This window comes from Triturus cristatus, chromosome 3_2, assembly GCF_964204655.1.
Source record: "Triturus cristatus chromosome 3_2, aTriCri1.1, whole genome shotgun sequence".
NCBI classification, from domain to species: Eukaryota; Metazoa; Chordata; class Amphibia; order Caudata; family Salamandridae; genus Triturus; species Triturus cristatus.
In genome coordinates this window covers 58095832-58121601 of record NC_140584.1, presented here as the reverse complement: position 1 = coordinate 58121601, position 25770 = coordinate 58095832, and the positions used below count along the sequence as shown (strand labels likewise).

Here is a 25770-nt window from a genome sequence, read left to right as displayed (position 1 = left end):
AGCACGTAGACAAGAAGAGAGGAGTAAAGAGAGTTCAAATAAAGTTCAAGAAAATCTATTAATTGAGGAAGGTATCCGAGTGAAATCAGAACAAGTAAATAGACAAAGAAATGCTCTTATGAATGGTATGTATCCCCTTCTAGCCGAAGGACTACCTAAGGCTGTTACGGAGGTGCCAAAAGACTTGCCACCCCCGTTATTTCCAATTAAGGTACATCCAAAGGGGCATCCCAGAACCGCAGAAGATGTTTTTCTTTCCTCATATCTAGACGATGCAGCCCCCGAGTATGCTAACGCCACACCACATAGACCGTCTGGCGGAGGGATTCAACGTCAGGATCAGGTATCTGTCCCCGTGCAACAGCAAGTCCCGATGCAAGCTCCGGCAAGCACATCTGTTTCCGCATCTGTTTCCACAGTCGACTCTACAGGGGTATCGACACCCATAGTTGCTGTATCACGTTCGACGAACCCTTTCACACCCGACGCCCCAGATGGGGCCACGGGAGGTGCTTGCAGTACTTTTACGCCACCTAGAATAAATAAACTTGTCTTTCAAGAGTCAGCACATTCACGTACACCTAAGTTCGTAAGTGAACGTGCGCTTAAGGAACTCCTTGTAAATTGTAGGTATGACCCGGTGGTTGGTAAAGAGGATGAAATGGTTCTGGCATCATTACGTATCAGGCGAGCCGCAGAGTATTTAGCAAGGTTACCAGGGATGGCTACGCATCTAGATAACATATATCACTTTGTTCAAACAGGACGAGATCCAGGATGTATTAACAGAGCTATGGAATTCCAGAAAGTAGAGATACAAGGGGAACTGTTACGTTTCCTCATAAACTGTGTGATCAGAAATCAAGATCGTCCGGGGGTAGACCGGAATGCAATGCTTACTCTTACAAGATGGAGTCAGAATATATCAGAAGGGAGACACGATAAGCAAAATTGTATAATAGCCATGTGCCGAAAAATACGTAAAGAAATAGAGCGTATTTATGAAGAGAGATTGGGAACAGACGAGTTTGAGCAAGATGAAGTGTCCGAAGCAGGGAATTCTGCAAGACAGTCAGAGACCATAGCCTATGTAGGCAGAGGAAGATCTTGTGAAAATACTAGATGTTTTTCTGATCCAATACATTCTGTATGTCCAAATAATAGCAAAACGTATCCGACGCCTGTAATAAATCTGAAGTCTCCTGAACATTCGTTTCAAGCCGCAGATAAAATACTACGAGAACGAAGAGGTTACCACCTCCTCGATTCCATGGATGAGCAAGAATTAGCCAGGTCAGCCGTTCACTGGATTGTTAGTCCTGAAAAATATGGTGATGAGACCGTAGCACACACGTTTCTCAACCTCAGTACAGATGAACAACGTTTAGCTGGAATCTATATGATTCAGCAACTCCTCATATTATATAAGAGCCAACATGCTGATCCTGGTCCTTTACCTGATATATTAATGGAACTACTTACGTATAGATGGAGAGGTTCTAGTAACAAGCTAATTAAAGAGATATTAGTGTCACGTAAACAGTATGTCCTTTTTGTAAGTCCAGATTCTCTCTCCCTGGCCCCCAGAGAAAGAGCACCGTACTACATGGATAGACAAAATCCTTTACGAGAAGTGCACCCAATAAGAGGCGAAGACAATGAGTTTCACCGTGTATTTGTTTACACACCTATATCAAAAATGGAATTATTAGAAATGAAGAAAGTAGTACCTAGCCATGATAAAGACCCAGCGGGTTTCCACCGAGAAATTAAAGACATGTTACTGATGGGAGAATATACCTTTCCTGATATTATGACGATATTAAAGGTGCTTTTGCCTGCTGGCATATATGAAAAACTGAAAGAAAAAGAGTGGGAAGTGGGAGACCAAAAGATAGACTGGACAGCATTAGCAGAGGAAGAAAGGGGCCGAGCCGCAGGTTCAGGGCTCGGGGATAAAGTTAAACTATTACCAGGTTTACTAGTACAGGTACTGCCACGTTTATTAACTACAAAAAAGGAAGATTGGGGTGCAATCACAGCCTGTAAACAAAAGCAAGATGAAGACACAAGTGATTATTATGCTCGATTTGAAAAATGTTTTGGTATAAATAGTGGTATAAAAGCAAGTAGTGACTCATATCCACATTTATTTGTGACAAAATTAGTGGAAAATGCATTGCCTCCAGTGAAGAATAGAATATTGAAATTCGAGAGTACCTGGCAAAGTAACACTCCGTCGCAAATGCTACAAATGTTACAGTATCATCACAATAGAATTAGGGATGAACAAGAACACGAGCATAAACGCATGAAGGATACCAAAATGAAAATGCTAGTTTCTCAGACAGTACCAGCAGATGGTCACAAAAAGGGTGTGACACATTCTGGTGATTCAGCAATTCCTGTAAAAGGAACCTGCAATTACTGTAAACAACTAGGCCATTATGTACATGATTGTCAAGTCCTGAAACGAAATATAGCTACAGGTATTGCAAAAGAGAGACCACGATTAGTTAGACAAGATCAGAATGAAAAAGGAGCTATGCAGCATGGACAGTCCGTGCCAGTTCAGCAACAGTCTATGCCAGCCTCACAGCAACCCATACAGTTTGTGCCAGCTGCACCACCGTTGCCTACTACTGCCACACAAACCACAACACAACAAATGTATCAGACTGCACAGTATGAATACCCTGAGTATCAGCGTTACGCATGAAGCAGCCTAGAGAGGGAAGTTGACTTACCACTTATCGAGATTCCTGTAGATCAAGAAGGACCTTATGTACATAGTGAATTATTAGGTCAAGATAGAAAATTCTTACTCGATACAGGGGCAAGTCGAACAACCATAAAACGTAGTGAAGTTCCAGGGGCACCCCTCTCAGGCTCTCAAAATGTTTCCCTTGGTTTTTCAGGAAAACCTATTGTTAATGAAGTATCACAGCCTCTACCACTTACGATAGGACCTTTGACACGAACTACAGATTTATTGCTTACTAAATCATGCCCAGAAAATTTGTTAGGAATTAAAACTCTGAAAGCACTAGGAGCCATAATATGTTGTTCTCCGGAAGGAGTAAGATTGTTTTTACGTGATTTTAAAGGTCACTATGTATCCAGAGACATGGATTCCCGACTACAGAACTTACCAGCGCATCTATGGGCACAAGGCCCTACTGATGTTGGCTGCATGAACATTACACCCTATCGAGTTACATTGAAAGCAGGAGTGGTACTGCCACGAATGCGACAATACAAGTTACCGCATGATGCTGTAGTGGCTTTGTTGAAAATCATTGATGAACTAATTGCCCAGGGAGTAGTTGTAGAAACAGACTCCAATGTATGTAATTCACCGATAATTCCGATTCTTAAACGAACTGATCCTACTGCTCCGCCAGTATACCGATTGGTTATTGATTTACGTGAACTAAACAAGTGTATTGTACCACAATTCCCTGTGGTCCCTGATATATCATCATTGTTGACAGCAATTGATTCCGAAGCAACATTCTTTACTGTAATTGATCTCAAAAATGCCTTTTTCAGCGTCCCAATAGATCCGGAAAGCCAATACTTGTTCGGATTCAGTTTAAATGGGCGCAGCTTTAAATTCTCACGCGCTCCTCAAGGATTCACAGAAAGCCCCAGCATCTACAGCCAAGCACTGAAACGAGAACTTGACAGTATCCACATGCCAGTCAATACAGCACTGCTTCAATATGTCGATGATCTGCTGATCACCGCGAGAAGCGAGCCAGAATGTGAAAAAGCTTCTCTGACAGTTTTACATTTCCTAGCCGACAAGGGGCACAAGGTGTCCCCTTCTAAGCTGCAATTCTGTGTTCAGCGAGTTATTTATCTTGGTCACTCGCTGTCCAAGGAGGGAAGGCAGCTTACACCTGATCGCATTCAGTTAATTGCAAACATGCCAATACCGCAGACGCAAAAGGAAGTGCGGGCTTTTATAGGCCTCACTTCATACTGTAGACAGTGGATTCCTCAGTACGCATTTCTAGCAAAACCACTCATTCAGTTAACCACACAGGAGGCAGCCACATCGACTGTTCTCCCTTGGACTCAGGAACATACACAAGCTTTTGAAAGCTTAAAGAAAGCTCTATGTCAAGCACCTGTTTTAGCAACACCATGTTATAGCAAACATTTTACACTCTTTGTTACAGAACGCGAAGGTACTGCCTTATCAGTACTCACTCAGGATCAAGCAGGATCACGCAAGCCATGTGCTTATTTTTCCAGTACATTAGATCCCGTAGCTCAGGCTTTGCCTGCATGCCTGAAATCAGTGGCAGCGACAGCTTTAGCAATCAGACAAAGCGATGCCATAGTATTAGGACACCCATTGACAGTTCAAGTACCACATGCAGTAGAGGTTCTTGTGAACCGAACACAAACACAACACTTGACCATAGCAAGACTTACTGGTTATGAACTGACATTGTTTCAACCACACATAGAGATCCGACGGTGTAATACATTGAATCCTGCTACACTATTACCTGTAATTGGAACCGACCCACTAGCTCATGATTGTGTTGAAATCATTGAAATAAAGACGAAACCTAGACAAGACTTGACAGACGTTCCATTGTTAGATCCAGACCTGACGTTGTATGTAGACGGATCATGCATGAGAACAAGTAAAGGAGATTTAGTGGCCGCGTATGCAGTCACAACAGACACTGAAGTTATTGAAACAAATTGTATAGATATTCTGTCAGCCCAAGCAGCAGAACTTGTTGCTCTAACACAAGCCTGTATTCAAGCCACGGACAAGAAAGTCAACATATATACTGATTCACGTTATGCATTTGGAGTCGTACATGACTTCGGAGTGCTTTGGCGGGAGAGGGGTTATTTAACTTCTCATGGAACACATATTCAACACGGGTCCCTCATTCATGCTCTGTTAGACGCGATTCATTTACCCACTGCTATATCAATTATGAAATGTAAAGCACACACGAAGGTTACTGATACCATTTCTCAAGGCAATGACTTAGCTGACAGGACAGCTAAACAGACTGCTCAGAATCGTACATCCGACATGACAAAGCCAATAGTTCAGACACCAACACAGTGTATGACAATTAAGGATCCCACACTTGATGTAATTGACATACAGACACATGCCACAGCAGAAGAAATAAAGAAGTGGACTGAACTAGGAGGGATCCAGACAGATCAAGGATGGATGACGAAAGAGAAATCCGTGTGGTTTCTCCCCGATTCCATGGTTCAAGTCATTATAGCTACAGTTCACAGTCCAGCACATTTAGGAGAGAAGGCTATGCTAGACAGCATTCAGCACATTTGGTTCAACAAACATTTACGAGCAGCAGCTAAACAAAAAGTTCGTACCTGTATGATATGTTGTCAGTTTAATCCAGGAAAGAGTGTTCCCGTAGAGCAGGGTGGATTTCAGCCTCCTGACCATCCTTTTGAAGTCCTCCAGATGGATTATATTCAGATGGAACGTTGTCGAGGATTTAAATATGTCCTCGTAGTTGTCTGCGCTCTCTCCCGTTGGACAGAGGCGTATCCCGTATCAGATTACACTGCCCCGACTACTGCCAAGCAGCTAGTTCGAGAATTCTTCCCACGGTACGGTTTACCACGTGTTGTATATTCAGATAACGGCCAGCCTTTCTCATCCGAATTAATGAAACATGTCTCACTCTTGTTGGGATATCAGTGGAAATTCCACTGTGTCCGACACCCCGAAGCAGCAGGTCTCGTAGAAAGACATAACCAGACACTGAAAATCAGACTGTCCAAAATATGTAGAGAGAAAGGTGTCGACTGGATAGTAGCATTACCAGTTGCACTCTTTTACATGAGAATGGTAGCACACTCTAGAACAGGGCTATCCCCGTATGAGGTGATCTTTGGTAGACCACCGAATATGTGGGGGACGCCTATACCACGTAAAATAACTGATGTTGACTGTAATATGCTGACAGATTACCTGGCTTCCTTGATGTCTGCACTACAATCTTCTCGTTCACAGGTAGCTGCAGCCTTTCCCGACAACACTGAGGCGAAACCCCATGACGTGGTCCCCGGGGACTTTGTCCTGGTTCGGAATTTTGATAGGAAAAGCCAATTGGATCCTAGGTGGAAGTTGCCTAAGCAGGTCCTGCTGACGACCAGAACAGCTGTGAAGATCGAAGGACGGAAAGGATGGGTGCATTCCACCCATATAAAAAAATTTCATGGACTACCTTCAGATATAGACACTGTGCCCTGCACTCCCTCACAGACTGATTCAAAACTTCCTTTTGTTGAACTGACTGACTCTCAGTGCTATAAACAGAAACTCAGGTCCAGATCTAAACTGTCGGACGATTTGATTGTTTAAGTCCTCTCCAAGGTGAAGCGGTTGAATCTGTCCCGACATGTACCCTTTAGGTCTGAATCATGTAGAGTCCAGAATCATAATGAAACGACATGCTTATTGTAAATTACTGCGTAACCACTGTATTGTGACATTATTAATTTTGTTTTTATTGAGTATTTTAGTAATTATTACGAGTATGATTTTGCACATATATCATCCTGTTTCTAAACGTGTTTTCAATATAACTGATGAACATTCTTTTAGTGACCTACCGCCACATGAATTATCTTATAGACTTGCGCTGCGCAATAACACATTCATTAGTATGTTACATCATTCCCATCAGACTAGTAATGCGACCAATTGTTGGGTGTGTGGCCGACTTCCTCCCTATCAGAATAACAAAGGAGTTCTGCCTTTCTTTCCACATCCATTCACACACAATGGCTCCTGTGGAGCATGGTTTAGTTTATTAAATTCCATAGACCCAGACACAGCAGTTTATCAACAACATTGGATATGGGGAAATCTGAATCTAGTTTTATTCAAAGTCTGTCACCCTAATAAGGAGGGTCACCCCAGTAGAACAGGAACTGATTTAGAAAATGAAGTGTATAAATTAGGTAATTTTACACCTAATCTTATGATTTTGAATGTCCAATCCGAAGTTGAACTAATTTTGCCCACTATGTCAGTATTTCCAGTTAAGGGTGAATTATGTGTTAGAAAAGTTGGTTCCATACATATGGGCCATAGCCAATGCGTTACTACAGTAGAATATAGTGATCAAGGTAAATCTTCATTTAGAGCTTCTCGCCATTCCTACTTCATATGTGGTCAGACTGCATATATGCGTCTGCCTCTAGATTGGGATGGTACCTGTTACATAGCATTCCTTTTGCCACCTGTTTTCCTAGCTCCCCCTGATTATTATCGAAATGTTCATTTAGTACACATTAGAGAGAAAAGAGATCTCCCAGTTGTCGATTATACTGAGACAGCATGGGACAAGTATGTAGATTTCAATAAAGGTATCTTTCCCTATATAGGTACTATATCAAATAGTAAGCTGATACGCAGACTCACCAAGACTCTTGAAGCTGTAGTAAACGAGACTATAGCCGCCCTAGGCAATCTGACAGAGGAACAATCAGTGATGAGAATTGTTGTTCTCCAGAATCGTCTTGTCCTTGACGTCATCCTGGCCGATAGGGGCGGAGCTTGTAGGGTCATCGGATCCAGCTGCTGTATTTTCATACCAGAAAATTCGCCATCTGTATATAAAGCTATAACACGCCTTCATAAGATTGTGAGCCAGATACACGAGAATCCAGGCACTTGGACGTGGTCCGGGTGGTTTTGGAATGTGATATCAGCCTGGGGATGGAGAGTTCTATCCTTCCTAGGTATTGGCCTTCTTATGCTCTTCAGTTGTTGTCTATGCCTGCAATGTGGACCAGCGATTTGTGGTCTGTGTGCCACATCGTGTATTCCACATCAAGGTTTTCGCTCAAGATCCCGGAAGAAGAAAGAAGAAGAAATGATGCTCCATGAGCAAATCAATGGAATGATGAAGATTAATGTTTCTTGATGGGCAAGTAAGGGGACAAGGAGGGAATGTGGAAAAGTGGATTTCCCTGGTCAGTTATGTCCCCTATCTTGGACCCCAACGGTTCTATATGCATGTTACAAGTACATGTATGTTCCCTCCAGTTCCAGTTTCTAAGACGCAAACATATGTGTGTCTACCGTCAACATGTTCTCTGTCAGATCCGCCATCAATGGGCTGGATATTCGATTCCTAAGTATAAAAGGCCACCGACTTTACATGGCTAAGTTACTCCATTTTTACAGTTCAGGCGAGTAGGCCCGATTCTGTCCTCAAAGCCTTTCCCTGCTCTCTGCCTCTGACAGCTTCAGCTTGAGCTCGCATCTGTATCCATGAACTTTGTCCTACTCCCTGTGCAGCTAACGGTGCCTGCCTCGGCCAGTTTTCGCTTGTCTGCCAAGAAGTTGTATTTCACCTTCGAATTATCTATTTTGCTCTTCAGCCGATGCATTCCTGTCCAGTGATTTAGGTAAACATTTCCTCCAGTTACCAAGCAAAAGGCCAGGCTTCTCTGTCTTCCTGCAAGTGATTCATAGCCCTGTTGCCATGGAAAGTTTTCTGCCCCTCGCATCTCATATAGACACTTAGACGCTTGTACACGCACACAGTCAGTATAGAATAGATTCTGTCCGAGAGTCCTTCCTTGTGGATAACATAGTTCTTTAAACATAGGATGTTAGATATGATTTGGGATTAGGATGACTTGACCCCAGACTTCTCGTCTCCACATGTAGAGCTAAATGTCAAGTCCCCTTCACCCCCTAGTTACACGTCAATTACACGTCATGCTGCCGCGCGCGCATCTATGCCAAGTATTATCTTATAGATCCACCTATGTCTGATAATTCTAACCAATCATGTTTCTTTTATTCTTTATTACGCCTAGTTTCGATTATGTCACTGTCACGTCATTTTTCTTATCAAATGTTACGCCCTCTACATTCGTTTCATTGTAATGTACTTATTATAAAAATACATGTCTGTTAATAAATTATTGTACTTCACTTCCTGAACCTTCGTGGTGACGGAACCTGAGGGCCGCGACTCGAGTCGGCCATTTTGAATGGAATAAAGCCCATTAGAAACCTCTTATACCACGGATTCTGCCTCTTGTTATTTTGAGCTATTTTACTTTAGTTTAAGACTCCGTACGAAATTCAGTCAGGTAATATTTATTTTATTTACCACAGGTCATAGACAGTTGTTGCATGAAAGGAAGCCTTTATAGTTAAGTTGTGCCTCAGGGCCCGGTATAGCTATTGGACGTTTGAGGTTCACTGTAGGCCAAATCTATTAAGCCCTTTTATCAAGGATTGTGAATTTTAAAATGTGTCACTGCAGCCCTGAAGAAGCAGTTTTAATCATGTAACCTGTTGCTTTAATTATTTGGAACTGCTTAGGAATAATGAACAAGTTACTTACCTTCGGTAACGCTTTTTCTGGTGGATACAGTATTTGCCTGTGGATTCCTCACCTTGTGAATATCCCCTGCACCAGCAACGTTCGGAAACATTTGTAGCAGTCCACGCCGATGGGGTCGAAGACTACGTCACAGAGACACGGCTCCGCTCGCGACTCCGCTGACGTCACCGGCTCCATAAGAAGACCTCGTCAGCGTTGTCAAAGGCATTGTGTTATTTATTTTGCCTTTCTACTTATTCTCCACACTGTGTGTGTTGCTTTGCATATTATGTTCTGCGTGGACTGCTACAAAAGTTTCCGAACGTTGCTGGCGCAGGGGATATTCACAAGGTGAGGAATCCACTGGCAGATGTATCCATCAGAAAAATATATCACTGTATATTTCAATGAGATTGATGGATACGCCTACATCTAGTTCCAAATAAAAGATGTGAAATTTATATACAAGACAGTATAAATGTGAATTACCACCCTACGAAACTCAATTGCAGTTCTGGTATATCTTTCAATTGCCTGATATCTGAATGTAGGAAAGTGACCCTTTTTGCATGCTTACCCCCCACTTTTTGCCTGACATGATGCACTTTTGACTTAGTATGCCCTGGGTCCCTACCAATCAGGTTCCCAGGGCCTGTGTTCTTTCTCAAAGCTGTACCTCTGTACCTACAATTGGCACATTTCTGGCCACAGGTTACCTCCTTGTAAAAGGTACCATAGTTACCAAGGGTACTGTGACCAGGGAAGACCACCCTTAGAGGTCCTGTACCTTAACACTTACATAGTGCCATTGTAGGCTGTGTGTTTTGGTGCAGATAAAAGTGAAGAGTCGACATGGTACCCATCCATGTGTGCCATGCCTGAAACTGCCTAAGGCCTAGGCAAGTCACCCCTCCAGCAGGGTGCAATAACCCCAGGGTGAGGGTACAGAGGCATGAGCCCTGTACCCCTACAGTGTCTAAGTCCATTCTTAGACACTGTAAGTGTAGTAACGCCATAAAGAGTATATGGTCTGGGAGTTGGTCATTACGAACTCCACTGCTCCCTGATGGTTTACTAAAACCAGAGAAGTTTGGCAGCAAACTGCTCAGCACATTAAACCCACACTGATGCTAATGTGGGATTTCATGTAAAATGCACACAGAGGGTATCTTAGACCTGCCCCCTGAAAAGCGATTAACCATGGTGTGGTTCCTGAATGGCTGCCCGCCAATTGCCACCACCAGACAGGTTTCTGGAACCCTGGATAGAGAGTCTCCACTCTCTGGGTCTAGAAACAAAGCCCATCCTGGGCAGAGGTGTCATGCCTCCTCCCCCAGGGTGGGTTGATTCCACGAAAGGGGAAGGTTTAATGGCCTGCTGCCTTTGTACGCTGTCCATGCCTTTTACTCCCCCAGCAACTAGTTCCCACCGGTTGTGACCCCCACTTTGGGTGGGAGAATCTGCAGGAAAACCGAGCTAGGAGGAGAGGTGTGCCCACATTTGCCAACCCCACCCCTCAAGTCGGGGAGGCAAGGTGAAGCAAACATCTCAGTCCTCTCCATCTTGGAGATGAGGGGACCCAACGAATCAGGAAGAGGCTAATGTCCCATCCCACTGGAGGGTGGCATAATAGGGGTGTACTCACCCTAAAGAAGGAACCAATTTGTCCTGACCTTCACACCCCTGTAACACCCCTAAATTTAGTATTATGGGGCAACCCTGAACCTTGCCTCCTCAGATTCTAGGAAGGAAGAATAAAGACCGAAGAGCCGTGTTGACTCAGGAAGAAGAGGACACCTACTGCTTTGGCCCCAGCCCTACTGGCCTGTCCGGACTCTGGTCTGATAGAGACTTCTAGCCTCAGTTTCCTTACCATAAAATTATCTCCATTATTTTCTAGTCGCAGTTTCCTTACCTTAAAATTATCCCCAGGCACCAGACTGTTTCCTAAAATATTTCGTAAGCAGTACCCCTGCATGTTGGTAGGTGGCACTGTTCCGCTCAGTGTGGTGTCGTCTGTACCAGAAGTGATGAGCGCGGTACCTATATAGGTGCCACTGCAGAGTGCTGACGTCAATTCTTTCCATTCCACACTCCTAGGCCCAGATCTAGGGAAGAGGTACCCTCAGTCATTGTTTTACTGACCTTTTTCGACCTTTTGTTGAAAACTTTTTGAGACATTGTCTTCTGCTGTGGCAGGATATCTGTGAGGAAGGCTGGTTTAAGCCCTGCAGCGCCTGTCACCAGCAGATCCACACCTCGTCTGACTCAGGTGTCTCGAGCGTGACCACAACGCCAAGACCTGTGTCAATTGTCAGACTTCCATGCACCACAAGGCCTTGAGGGATTGATCCTTCAAGTTCCTTGCCGCTCGATATGTGATGCTTCAACGGTCTCTATTCCGTTCGAGAGGAAGGTCCCGGGAACGGTCGAGGAGCCATTGATTTTCATCGCAGTCAAAGCTGTCTGGGTAAGACCGAAGAGAAAGAAAAGCATGAAGCCGAAGAGATCTTATACTTTGCCCATCTTAATTTTCCAACGAGATGAGGGAATGTCGCACTCGAAGCCTGGCTCAGCGGTTTCTCCACGCCTCCCAGAGTTTCCTGGAGCCAGAGCGACCCCCGCCCAACTCTGAGTTTTTTGAGACCATGCACCTCATATTTGGGTAGCCTGTCCCCACTGGTGTGTCTTTGGGGCCAGTGGTGTCGGGAGGAGCCCTTACTGGTCTTTTGCCGGCAGGTTTTCCCCCGGCACCACTGGAGCCCTTTGGATCCATGGAAGGATCCAGACAGAGTGATTTTGACCTTCCCCGGTGCCAGTCCTGTTGCAGACGCTGATGCCTACCAGCTGTGCCGCCCCCATTTTCTTATCTCCGACTCCAACATGGAGCCGGATAGGTGTTGTCCTAAGGCGACTCTAGTGCCTACTGGAGCCATTCCCTGCAGGCAGGAGCCTGAGCCCTATTTCTTTGGGCTAGGATTTGGTGAAGATTCGGAGGGGCTAATCGATCCTTATGAATACCAGTCCCTAGACCCAAATGAGGACAACTGGTGTGAGGATTTGGCGAATGCCAGTGGACTGGAAACCTCACTAGATACTGGCTTTGTCTCGCCTCCTACCATGGCTACGGAGGAGGGAGCCTCATTTACAAAACTGGTGAGGAGGTCGGCCGAGGTCTTGGACCAGGCCCTACCCTCTGTGGCTGTCAGGATGAATTTCTTGATGGAGATGCTTCAATCGGGAGTCACCCCTTCCGAAAAGCTTCTCCAGTTTAACGAAGCCTTCATGGACATCCTGTGAGAAAGTGCCATCTTTCTTGCATGGTATGCCCCCACTTTTTGCTGAATTGCTGAATGTACTTTGACTGAGTGTGCCCTGGACTCCTGCCAATCAGGTGCCCAGGGCCTATGTTCCTTCCCTAAAACAAACAAAACCCAAATTGGCAAACCCTGGCCACATGTCAGCCCCTGGTAAATGGTACCCAGGGCCTTGTGACCAGGGAAGGCCTCTAAGGGCTGCAGCACTCATTGTGCCACCCTTAGAGGCCCTGTACACACACACACGTACACACGTACACACACGTACACACACACACACACGCGTACACACACACACACGTACACACACACACACACACACACACACACACACACACACACACACACACACACACACACACACACCCCCCCCCCTTGGCAGGCTGAGTGTTTGGGTGCAAGACAAAAACAAAGTCGACATGACACACATCCCTGTGTGCCATGCCCATCACCTACACTGCCATGGCATACATCAGCCACCCCTCTAGCTGGGTGCCTTATGCCAATGGTGTGGACACAGGAGCATGAGCCCTGTGCCCCTACAGTACCCAGGTCCATTCCTGAGCACTATAAGTGCAGTGCTGCCATTTAAGAGTACATGGTGCTGAGAGCTCGTCAAACACGAACTCCACAGCACCATAATGGCAACACTGAAGACTGAGAAGTTTGGTATCAAACTTCTCAGCACATTAAACCCACACTGATGCCAGTGTGGGATTTAATGTACCAAGCACCCCAGAGGTCATCTTAGAGATGCCCCCTTAAACCTAACCTACAATCCCCGTCTGCTCTGAGGCTGCCGAGGCTGCCACACAGCAGACATGTTGCTGGACCCCTGGGTGGGAGAGCCCCTGCTCTCCTGGGCCTGCAACAATGCACATCCTGGGCGAGGTGCTAAATCTCCTCCCCCAGGATGGGCAGGGGGAAGCTTCAAAGGCATGCCGCCTCTGTGAGCTTCCCCAGGCCACTGCAACCCCCCACTCTGGCGGGAAGCTTTGGCCGGAAACCCCAAATAAGGACAGGGGATGTGCCAGCCTGCCAACCCCACCCCGCAGGTGGGGGAGGCGAGGTGAAGCACATCTCCGGGCTCTCGCCATCTTGAAGATGGGGAGCCCTACCCTATCAGGACTAGGCTGCTGCCCCCCTTCCACAGGAGAGAGGCAGGATAGGGGTGTACCCACCCCAGGACAGGGACCCATTGGTCCCTGCCCTTCACCTACCCGTAACGCCCCTAAATCTAGTATTTAGGGGCACCCTTAACCTTCCTTCCGCAGATTCCAGATTCCAAACTACCAAGAAGAGCAAGAAGAAAGAAGACCTGCCCTGCAGCTGGTAAGAAGAGGAAGACACCAACTGCTTTGGCCCCAGCCCTACCGGCCTGTCGACCCTCGAACCTGCTCCTGCTCCAACCCGGCATCTCTTGTGGCCAGCAACCTCACAAACCCCGGAGGACCTGGCTAAAAATCATTTAAACAACATTTCACTTTCAGTTGAGAAGCGCATTATTCTTAAGTGGTCATTAACCTTACCTCGTCGTCTGTTCGTAGATAGTTTACGCTGTCTGGTTTTGACGATGTCTTGTAGCTGCAGCAGGAAGAAAATAAACCGATTTCAAAATACATGTGATATAAAATAAGTAATCGTAAAAAGACCAGCAAAATTGAGCATACAGGGCCTTTGAGTAGCACCATATCATGTGTGACGCTTAAAGTTAGTCCCATTTGTTTTAGGCAGACGGACTGTGGTTGGTGGGACTTGCAGATTCATATATCTGACAGAAGAATAAAACCAAACTACAAGCCACAGAAAGACAAACAGTATCAGCCAAAAGAAAAAAGCCAACCAAATATCAAAGAATCAAACATGAAACTAGGCTACTTACTTTAGAACCATGCAAGACTTAATTATGGGTATAGGACCATGCCCCTTTAATGTTGTGATGGATTTAAGTGGCATTTGGAATCACTTCTTCCCCACTCCTTTGTGTTGGGTGGGTTTAAAGCAGTGTGGTAAAGCGGTCGAAAATAGTCTGCCACATTAGGATTAATAATGTAATTTCTACTAATCTGAACATTTATGCCATGGCAGCAAAAATAACTAATGATCTTTGGCACATCTAATAAGCCTATATTCATAAATTTATTACTACAGCACAAAGGTCAAAATAGAGTTTATTACCATAGCATAGCAAAAAAAAAAGCGCTTTTTACTGCCTCACAGATTGCAAGCAACAGTTACTTTACACAGGGAAACAACTCTCCTAATAGGCAAAATGTCTCTTTTGTGTGATTTTATCTTGCTGCACAAACTTAACCCCTTGCATCCTGGTTTTGGTTAAATGTATTCTGTTAAAACAACTACACTTGAAAACATGCCATAGTATATAATCCATATATACAGATAAACTATGCTATCTATTACAATTTTTGAGGCAGGAGAGGGGCATCAAAACGTACTCGATTCTTCGTCTCTCATAAGCCATGGCACCTCTCCACGCTTAACAAGTGTAATAAATACCATATTACACTCTGCGTATATAGCGTTGTTGATGCGGTCCCTAGCCTCAGATGATGGGGAAACAGAGAGAGACTGCTACGTCAGCTCGAGACTCGCATGATAGAGCTAGACAGCAAGACACCATTTGGATTGAACAACAAAGATTTACATAACTTTCTATAATTGCTCTCCTCAATGGCAAACATTGAAACAATGAGCGTTTAACCCCACCAATGTAGAATCAGAAGAGACAGACTCAGTAACTATGAATAAGTGTCACTTGGAGTACTAAGCTAGATTAATCTAAATAATAAATAGTTAATAGACGAGATGTAATTTGGCTCCAAAGCATACAGCCAGGAGTTTCCACCTAATTTATGAAAAACCCAAAAATATTTTAAAAATAGAAAAAATTCATTTAAAAAAAAAAAAAAAAAAAAAAGAAAATGTTCAGTGTGACACTCCCCAAAGAAGGAGTATGATAATTCAATTTTGCACTATTAAGCATTTAAACACTTTTATAGCTACTTGCACTTTAGTCAGTGGGAAGCACAAGAAGCACTTTATTTATCAGGCTATGTTTGCACTTTATAGTGCTGCTTATTGCTCAGCTCATGTTTGTGTCAGGCTCTCCAATGTTATGGTTATATGATACTAATATGCAGAATTGCTATGTATGGTAACATGAGATTATATGACATTTGAGCTTACTGTAGGAAAAAAAAGGAGAAAAAAAATTGTTCAACTGCATTCATGCGGGTATAAAACAACCGATCCGAAATGCACATCAAATGGATGGTAACATCTACAGAGGTTTTCAGCAACATGAAATAGTTAAATAATTTTAAACAATTTTAACTCAACCCCAAAAAAGTGCTGAGGATATACATGTATTTATTTATTTATACTATAAATAAGACATGTATTTATTTGTAAATATTTATGAATTGGTCAGCGAGGCTGAAATGTCCCCACATGGGGTGGAATATGAGGAGCTCAAATGTAGCAACGTTGCAAAACAGTCTGTTCACTATGTCTATGAAAATAGTAATTACGTCACGAAATGGCTTGGTATTTTAGAAAGGCAGCAAAGCGTTGTCAGGATGTGTTCAAGGTCGCTCGTTGACTGAAACACGTAATGACTGTATGCTGTGGTGAAAAATATACACGAGTAAATCAAAAGTGGAGTTTGTGCCCTTCTCTTTGGCCTTACCAAGGAGGAGGAGCGCACACAGTGGAAAATATATATATATATATATATATATATATATATATATCAAGGATCGTAATAAAAGTTACCTTTAAAAAAACCTGGTTGTAACTTTCCAATAGATGTTGTCGGTTTGCCACGGCGGTGGGGCCACCAAAAGTCACTGAGGGGGAATGTTGGTTAGATGTGTGGTTTCATTCCTAGCAGCAATACTTACTTTTTCGAGTTTGGTTTGTTGTTTGATAAGTAACCTTTTCGGTAAGCACAACACATTGCCAATGTAATCAGGGCCAGAACCAACAACACAACTATGACGCCACCCACAATTGCTGCAATGTTCAGGTCATCTGTAAAAAACAGCAAGACACATTAGCAGAATAAAAGGTATTGCTAGAGATAAATGTACTTATGATTCATTCTCTTTAGAAGTATTAGAGTCAAACACAGTACATTCAAAAGTTTTCATGGACCAAGAATAGCAATAGTATTGAGGTTTAGGGTAAATCTGGAGCCCGTGAAAGATTATTAATAAAAATAAAATTAGGACATGTTGGATGAGCATGGAGAGCAATAATCTGCTTCAGTGGCCAGATCAAACATGCAAGTGTTCACCAATCAGGAAACTGATAATCTCCCTCTCACCTCAAGTGTGATCTTGGTTTGGCAGCCTAACAATCTCCTGAAAATTAAGTCTTCCCCCCTTTAGGTCTGTAATTGATATTCTTGTGAAACCATCCCGCAGTAATCAACCCTAAGACTAAAAGTGATGGCCACCAGTGTGGCAGCAGCTTGAAATATTAGATTGTCTATATTAAGAAGTAGATCATACATTTTGTCTAGGGAAAGAGTAAGAGTGCCATCATTAGCATTCAAATGGAAGAGGACTTTATTGCGGAATAAGTTTCAGTTCTCTGATAAAGAGTCAAGAATAGGCATGTGTCCTCAATGAAACAGACATCAGATGTTTTCTGCATGTTGTTGTAAGTCTGGTAACTGAAGTATGCCACCCACGCAGCCTTGGAATTCATTCATCACACAGATCCAATCTAGACCACGCTACTAGAAATTTGATTTCTTGGATAAGACCCGCTGTGTGGCTTCAGTCTGGATAAAAAGGTTACATACCAGTAGTCCTGGATCATAGGAGTCCTCATGGATGTCATAAACACCTCAATAAAACCCTGCCACCTATGCGAACCCTGGAACACCTTTCTACAGTCATTCTTCCATGATTCAAAACTGTAAAATGTCTTTAAACAAATAATTTATTAAAAATTTCCAATTGTGCGGCTGAAATACTCCTGCGCGGACTCTCGAATCACTCCCCAGTGGCGCTTACTATACGAGGGGTGGGGGGGGGGGGGGGGACGGGGGGGGAAGGCCAGTGGCCCATTCCGCTGGCGTCTCTCAGTCTGGAATCTTCAGAAGGAGCACTACAGGGAACAAATGGGAGATGCCCTAGATCAATAACTGGCTATTAACGTGGGCTCGGTCTCGAGGGCAGAGACTCTATGGGAGGCTTTGAAGCTCACCATTCGGGAGGTGGACATCTCGTTCTGTGCCACGGCCCGAAGACAGCATAGGGAGGCCCTGGTTCGAGCAGAGGCAGTTATTCTGGAGTTGGAGGTGCGCGGCAGAGAGGAGGGTTGGCAGCTTGCTCGCCATCGGCTGCTGCTAGCGCAGCAGGATTACTCTCATATCCTTCTAGATGAGGCACGTTAGACCTGGCTTGCTACTCGTAGTAGGATTTATCAGTGGGGTGACAAATCTGGTAAAATGCTGCACTGATTGTGTCAGGGTTCGCTTCACCCTCAGGTCGTCCCCGGGGTGGTGGGGTTGGATGGGCTCCCGGTGTCGGGTGCGTCGGCTATCGTGAGTGGCTTTGCAGAATATTATGCTCAGCTGTATGCTCCAGCGGAGGTCATTGTTCGTTTTTTGGATGATCTCCCTCCGAGGGGACTCTCAGATACAGTTCGGGAGGAATTAGAAGGCCCGCTTACTGAGAAGGAGCTGGGGACAGCCCTGGGTGATCTTAATTCTGGCAAGGCCCCAGGCCCTAATGGCTTTCCATGTGAATTCTTTAAGAAATATTTCTTGCAGCTGGGGCCACACTATCGCAGGGTGGTGGAGGAGGCCAGGGATCGGGGGCGTTTGCCCAGTGATTGGCGCGGAGATAGTAGTTTTTCACAAGCCCGGCAGACCGCCGGAACATCATACCGCCCTATCTCCCTCCTGAACGTGGAGGCCAAGATATTGGCCAAGGCTTTGGCGAACCGTCTTCGCCCCATATAGCTTTACTGGTTTACCCAGACCAGGCTGGGTTCATGCCCCAGCATGCAACCCGACAATATTCGGCGGGCGCATGTGGCAGTTTCGACTATTCAGGGTCTGGGGGGGAACGGGCGGCGCTTCTCCTGGCGGATATGGACAGGGCGTTTGACTCCCTGAGCTGGGTCTATCTATTTGCGCTCTTGCGGCGGCTGAATTTCGGACCGCGTTTCCTGTTCTACCTCACCCTGCTCTATACCGATTTGATGGCATTGGTGCGAGTAGCAGGCTTCGCTTCTTCTGCATTTTCCATTGGGCGGGGCACCAGGTAGGGGTGTCCATTATCCCCATATCTTTTTGCCTTAGCAATGGAACCCCTGGCTGCCTGGGTTAGGATGGATGCTCAGGTGTCCGGGTTTGAATGGGCGCATGGCCTGTCTGACCGCATCGCCCTCTACGTCGATGATGTGGTGTTCTTTCTTACCAACCTGGAACGAACGGGGCCGCGGCTATTGCGTATCATGCAGATTTTCGGGGAAACTTCCGGTTTATATATGAAACCACAGAAGCCCACTCTGTGGGTACTGGGAGATCGGGGCGAGCTCGGTTCTTGGACGTCATCTGTACAGGTGGTACGAGGGGGCATGAAGTATCTTGGGGTATACCTATCTGATTCTCCCGCCACGGCCTGGGAGCGCAATCTTGAGCCTGTATGGGAGCGGGTGCGCGAGGACATTAAGACCTGGTCCCTCATGCACCTGTCCATCTACGGCCGGTCAGCCATATTCAAGATGGTGTCGCTCCCGCGACTATTGTATCAGTTACAAAACCATCCCTAGCCAATTCCCCCACGGAGGTTTCGGCAGGTGAACTTGGTTCTGGGAAAGTTTCTTTGGGAGGGTGGCGCGGTTAGGGTGGCTGTCCAGAGTTGCTTCCTTTCTACCTATTGTGGGGGGCTGGCAACCTCCGATATATGGTCCTATTATGCTGCATCGCATCTACTTGTCCTTAATGAGTGGTGGTATGGAGATGGGACCGACCCGGCATACGCCGTGGAGTGGCGCTGCATGGGCGATCACTCCCTGCACACTATCCTTTACTCTGCCCAGCTGGGACGTCCTCTTCCGTCTGCCACGCGGATGGTGTTTCAGATTTGGAGGCAGGCATTGCGAAGGATGGGATGGTGGAACAGACTACCCCGCTGTGGTAAAATGGCCATTTTTCCCAGTTGTTGGGCCTCTACGAGTTCCGCGATTGGGATAACATCGGGATCTCTACTCTGGGTGATGTTATGCGCGGCACGGTATTGAAATCCTTCCAAGACATCCAAACGGCTTTTCAGATGCCAAAGACTCAATTTTTAAAAATATTTACAGTTTCGGCATGCCATTGCTCCCAGCCTAGAAGGCCTGGACTCCTTGCCGGAGTTTAGTCCGGTGGAAGCAAAGATTTTTATGGGGGACCTCCTTGACCACAAGATCTCCAAAATCTATCAATCTCTGGTTACGCATTGTTCCCCCACTTTGCAGCATCTTCCAGAGGCCTGGGAGTGTGATGTAGGCCGGTTAGAGGAGGAGGACTGGACAGAAGCTCTGGCTTCCCCACGTGGGTCTGCTACTGCGATGCGCCTGCGACTTATCCAATTTAAATAGCTTCACCGGGTTTACTTTACCAGGGTTGGGCTCTGAAGGGCGGGCCTGGTGGCTTCCCTGGAGTGTTTCTGTTGCGGGCGGGAGGAGGGGACCCTGATACATACCATATGGCACAGCATGGCGCTGGCTCGCTTCTGGAGGGGGGTGCTAGCTTGCCTCGGAGGTTCTGGGGTGGGAGCTTCCGCACTCACCGAAATTAGTTCTGCTCCATGTGATGGAAGGGAACGGGGGCAACATCTATAAACGACATCTCCTGCTCCTAGGCTTCACATTAGCAAAGAGATATAGCTAGGGCCTGGAAGGCGGTGGTTGCCCCATCGGTCTCGTCCTGGAAAAATGGCCTAGACTTTAGTATGGGTCTCGAGCTCCCCATCTTTGAGGCTAGAGGCCCTAGGAAGCACTATAAGATCTGGAGGCGCTGGGCAGATTATCGGGGTCTGGAGATGGAACCCCCGAGGGGGGACCGGGGTCGTGACCCAGAGTAGCAGGTTGACCTCTCCCGTTCCTTGCATTTCCCTATGTGTGGCTCACGATCCATCAATTGATAATGGTATGGTGGCTGTTGAGCTTTTGTGTGGACCGATAGCAGCCCGGGTCAGCTATATGTTGTTTCGGAATATGGAGACGGTGCACTGTGGGGTGGGGAGGGAGGTGGGTGGTTGGTTGGTTGGTTGGTTAAAGGAATTGATTCAATTTGTATCGCCTTTCATATTCTCCTGCTTTTCATTATGTAAAACTGTCAACTTCATTGTTTTTTTGTGTCTCTTATGCGGCAGTTGTCTCTGGAATTCAGAGGTCTGAATTATATGTGCTATTTTGACAAATAAAATCTGTTTAAAAAAAATAAATGTCCAATTGAAGTCTATCTGAGATGCCATTTTTCGTTTATTCTGAAAGTTTTAGAATGAGAGGTTTAACTTTCTAAAGTTACATCATCTGTCATGTAGAACTCATTTCAACACTTTGTGCGTGAGGATGAATTGCGGCCTGAAAGGCTTACATTAAGTTTAGACAAAAATAGAGCCTGTCCATTTAAGGATCTGGGAGGCACCCCACCCTACAATGCCTTGTTCCAGCAGTTAGCTGCTACAACCAGTTCTGTTTTACCATCGATATTTACAAGATACCCACACCCTCAACTCATCTCAGTAACATCTGGGGAGGAAAGCAGGTTGTGTATGACTTCAATGAAGATTCCTATGATGTACAACCAGGGCTACCGGTACATAACCTTTTATTCTGCGTCATAAAATTCTTCATTGATAGGCATAAACGCTTGACTAGAGGAACAAGCTTAAACAAAATACAGATTCAATGAAAGAAGTAACTTCACTATAAAAAAATGTATCAGACTTATCATAAATGCTACTTTTATTTAAAACTGTTTAAGGGTTTCTTGACCAACTTTACCATCAGCTTGAGTATTGATACCTAAACAGTACTGTCTATTAAAAAGTATGCACTGACTTCCATGTTGCCACTTTGCAGATATTGGAAATCTGACATGTCTAAGCCAGGCTGTGGTTGAACCCTTACCTTTTGTGGAGTGGGTTATGGCTTTGCTTAAAAGAGGCTAGTTGAATGCTACTAAGATGTTCCAGATTTTGTAAAGAAGATTTATGTATAGCTTCAAAAGGAGCGCTCAGTTTTGATAATACCAAGTTCAATTCCCCTGGAGGTGGTGACCGTCTTTATTGGAGGAACACCTTTCTTAAGGCCTTCAAGGAAGTCTTTGACTACTGGATTCTTAAAGAAGGATTTCTATTGTGGTGGTCTCCTTTAATATGCAATAGCAGACAAATGAACCTTTTTTTAAATTTCTTTGTTGATTTTATATTATTGAGTATTGTAGTACAAACGTATATTGTCAAGCAGTTATCATTGCCATTAACTTAGTGCTTCTTCTAACAACAATCTGCTTATAGTGTTGCTCCGGAGTGTCACGCACCACAGTACTGCCCCAGGTAAGACATGAGCTCCAAACACCTTAGTCTAGTAAAGTGTAGCAACAGCAACCCACCCAGTATTCACTTAATACCGTGCTTGTCAATGGTGGTTTCCTCCCTGAAGCATAAACAAACAAGTTACTTACCTTCGGTAACAATATATCTGTAAGAAACATAGGTTAGCTATAGATTACTTACCTTAGAATTACCCCCAGGCATCAGACTGGTTAAAGAAAGTTTTTAATCAGCAGTACCCCTGCGCGTCGGAAGGTGGTGTTGGTCGACTCCGCGTTAGTCGTCATGGTCGCCGGGATGACATCGCAGTAGCTGCTTAGACGCTGCCCTCGCGCGCGGACGTCAGTTCTGTACATGACTTTACATGCCGGAAGCACAGAGCCATGCAAGACACTGACCACTGGTGCACAAAACTAGGGCCCTGAAAGGAAGTCCTTAACCCTAGAAGTCAGTTTGCAGAACGGGAAGGATAGGTGGGGCGGTAATGAATCTATAACTAACCTATGTTTCTTACAGATATATCTGAAAGCAACAATTAATTATAGATTCCTTACCTTAGAATAGATACCCCAGCAATACCAACCCTGGAGGTGGGTCTGCAAAATAAGTTCACACCAGAAAGTCCTGGAGAACAGAACGGCCAAAGAAGCCGTCTCTCCGGACTTGGCTGTCAAGGCAGTAGTGTTTGGTGAACGTGTGCAGTGATGCCCACGTAGCTGCCTGACAGATGTCATTTAGAGGGACTCCTCATCCCAAAACAGTAGTAGCTGCCGTCGCCCTGGTGGAATGGGCGCACAGCCCCACTGGAGGCTCCTTCTTTGCCAAAGAGTAGTAGGCTTTGATGCAAAGAACGACCCACCTGGAGATGGTTTGTTTGTGCACGGCCCGACCATTCTTAGTGCCCACGTAACCAACAAAGAGCTAGGTCGTCCACCCGGAATTGTTTGGTGCGATCCAAGTAGGAGGAAAGTGCACGTTTTGGATCCAGGCGGTGGAACCTCTCTTGAAGGATGTGGAGGCGGAAAGAAGGTGGGGAAAGTGATGGTTTTGCCAATGTGGAATGAAGTAGCCACCTTGGGAAGAAAGGAAGTTTAGTTCTCAGGGCGACCTTGTCCGGATGGACAGCCAGAAAGGGAGGCTTGGAAGAAAGAGCTTGTAGTTCACTCACCCTGCGTGCAGAGGTGATGGCCACCAGAAAGGCAGTTTTCAAAGTGAGAAGTCCTAGAGGACAGTTATGTAGCGGCTCAAAGGGAGCGCACATGAGGTAGGTAAGAACCAAGTTCAAGTCCCACTGAGGCATTACGATGGGAACAGGAGGAAAAAGATGAGTAATGCCCTTAAGGAATCTATTTACAACAGGGGACTTGAAAAGAGAAGGCTGGTCAGGAAGCCTAAGGAAGGATGAAATGGCCAAGAGGTAGCCCTTTAGAGCGCACAGAGCAGAGCCCCGCTTGGACAAAGAAAGGAGGAACAAGGGAACCTCAGAAGGGAGGAGCGGAAAGGGGATCCACAGCCTTTGCTGTGCACCATGCCACAAATTTGTACCATCTGCAGGTGTATACCATCTTAGTGGAGGGACACCTGGCTTCCAAGATAACATCGCATACTTCGTGAGGCAGGTGAAACGACGTCAACTGCCGCCACTGAATCTCCACGCAAGGAGGTGGAGGCTGGACAGGTTCGGGTGGAGGACCATCCCCTGCTGCTGCGACAGAAGATCCTCCCGAAGTGGCAGTCTGATCGAAGGATCGATGACCATGTTGAGCAGCTCGGGATACCAGACTCTTTGTGCCCAATAAAGAGCCACAAGAATGACTTGGGCCTGGTCGCGCTCTATCTTCTTCAGCACTCTGGGCAGAAGTGGTATAGGCGGAAAGGCCTATAGAAGAGCGGAACTCCACCTGCGACGAAAAGCGTTGCCTAGCGAGTGCCGGCTTGGAAATTCCAATGCGCAGAATTGCTGACATTGCGCGTTCTCTCCAGTGGCGAATAGATCTAACCAAGGTTCTCCCCACTGCTGAAAGGGACCTTACACCACCTCCGAGTAAAGGTGCCATTCGTGATCCATCATGCACCTGCGGCTGAGTTCATCTGCCGTGGTGTTCAGAGAACCTGCCAGGTGTTGAACCACCAGGGATATGCCCTGATGTTCCAGCCATTTCCAGAGGCGGAGGGCCTCCTGACATAGGGTCCACGACCCCACCCGTTGCAGTACCACATGGCGGTGGTGTTGTCCGTTAACATCTGCACTACTCTTCCCCAGACAGAGGGAAGGAATGCCTTGAGTGCAAGACTAATTGCCCAAAGCGCCAGAAGGTTGATGTGGAGCCCGGACTCCGCCGGAGACCAGAGGCCACGGATCTCTGCCTACCCCATGTGGCCGCCCCATCCCAGAAGTGATGCATCGGTCACCACTGTGAACTCTGGTTGAGGAAGGGAGAGGGAACTGCTGTCGACCCAATCCTGGTTCGTAAGCCACCACTGCAATTGGTTTGCAGTGTGCTCAGAGATCTGGCCGCAATCGGACAGGTTCCCATGATGTTGTGCCCACTGGAACTTCAGGTCCCACTACAGAATCCGCATATGCCATCTGGCATGGCCCACCAGCAGGATGCAGGAGGCCATCAGACCCAGCAGCCTGAGGGTCATCCTGACCGAAACCAGGGATAGAGGCTGAAAGATCGGAATCATAGCCCGAATATCCTGGACTCACTGTTCGGGAGGATAAACCCAAAACTGCGTTGTGTCCAGAACCGCTCTGATGAAGAAGAGCTTCTGAGAGGGGGATCATGTGTGACTTCGGCACTTTGATGGAGAACCCCAGCAAATGCAGGAGGTCAGCCGTAGTCTGGAGGTGGGAGACGAAAGCCTGGGGCGAGTCACCCTTCAACATGGAACCCCTAATCTGCGCAGAAGAGCTGCGACCACCGCCATCACTTTCGTGAACACCCGAGGGGCACTGGTAAGGCAAAAGGGAGCACAGTAAACAAAGTGCTCGTGGCCTACCGTGAACCGCAGGTAACGCCGGTGGGCAAGCAGGACGGGGATGTGAAAATAGGTGTCCTGCAAGTCCAACACTACCATCCAGTCTCCAGGGTCGAGGGATGCCATTTTGAACATCACCTTCCGGAGGAAGCCGTTGATGTTCCTGAGATCCAAGATAGGATGTAGGCCTTTGTCCTTCTTGGGCACCAGAAAGTAGTGGGAAAAGCAACCACGACCTACTTCTGGGGCAGGAACGCGCTCAATGGCTCCCTTGGCCAAGAGTGCTGAAACTTCCTGTTGCAGAAGGGCCAGATGATCCTCCGACATGCGATGGAACTGCCGTGGCATTGATGGAGGGGTAGTCTCGAAGGGGAGGGATTAGCCCCCTTCGGACTATTTGCAAAACCCACCTGTCCGATATGTTGGTGCGCCAATGGGGAAGGTGATGGCTGATCCTGCCACCCACTGGCGTTCGTGGCCCTGAAAGGTCGGACTGGGAGGGTTTGG

The 25770-nt window shown here is 46.2% G+C and overlaps 1 protein-coding gene across 1 annotated transcript in view; it reads right to left on the bottom strand.

The window, feature by feature from the left end:
- Positions 1–25770, bottom strand: part of JAM3 (junctional adhesion molecule 3) — a 363931-nt gene that overhangs the window by 43628 nt on the left and 294533 nt on the right. Inside the window, exons 7-8 of the mRNA XM_085647234.1 lie at positions 16615–16744; positions 14221–14275 (exon numbers count right to left, since the gene is read on the bottom strand). Coding sequence (XP_085503360.1) covers positions 14221–14275; positions 16615–16744 — 185 coding nt within the window. The remainder of the gene's footprint in view (positions 1–14220; positions 14276–16614; positions 16745–25770) is intronic.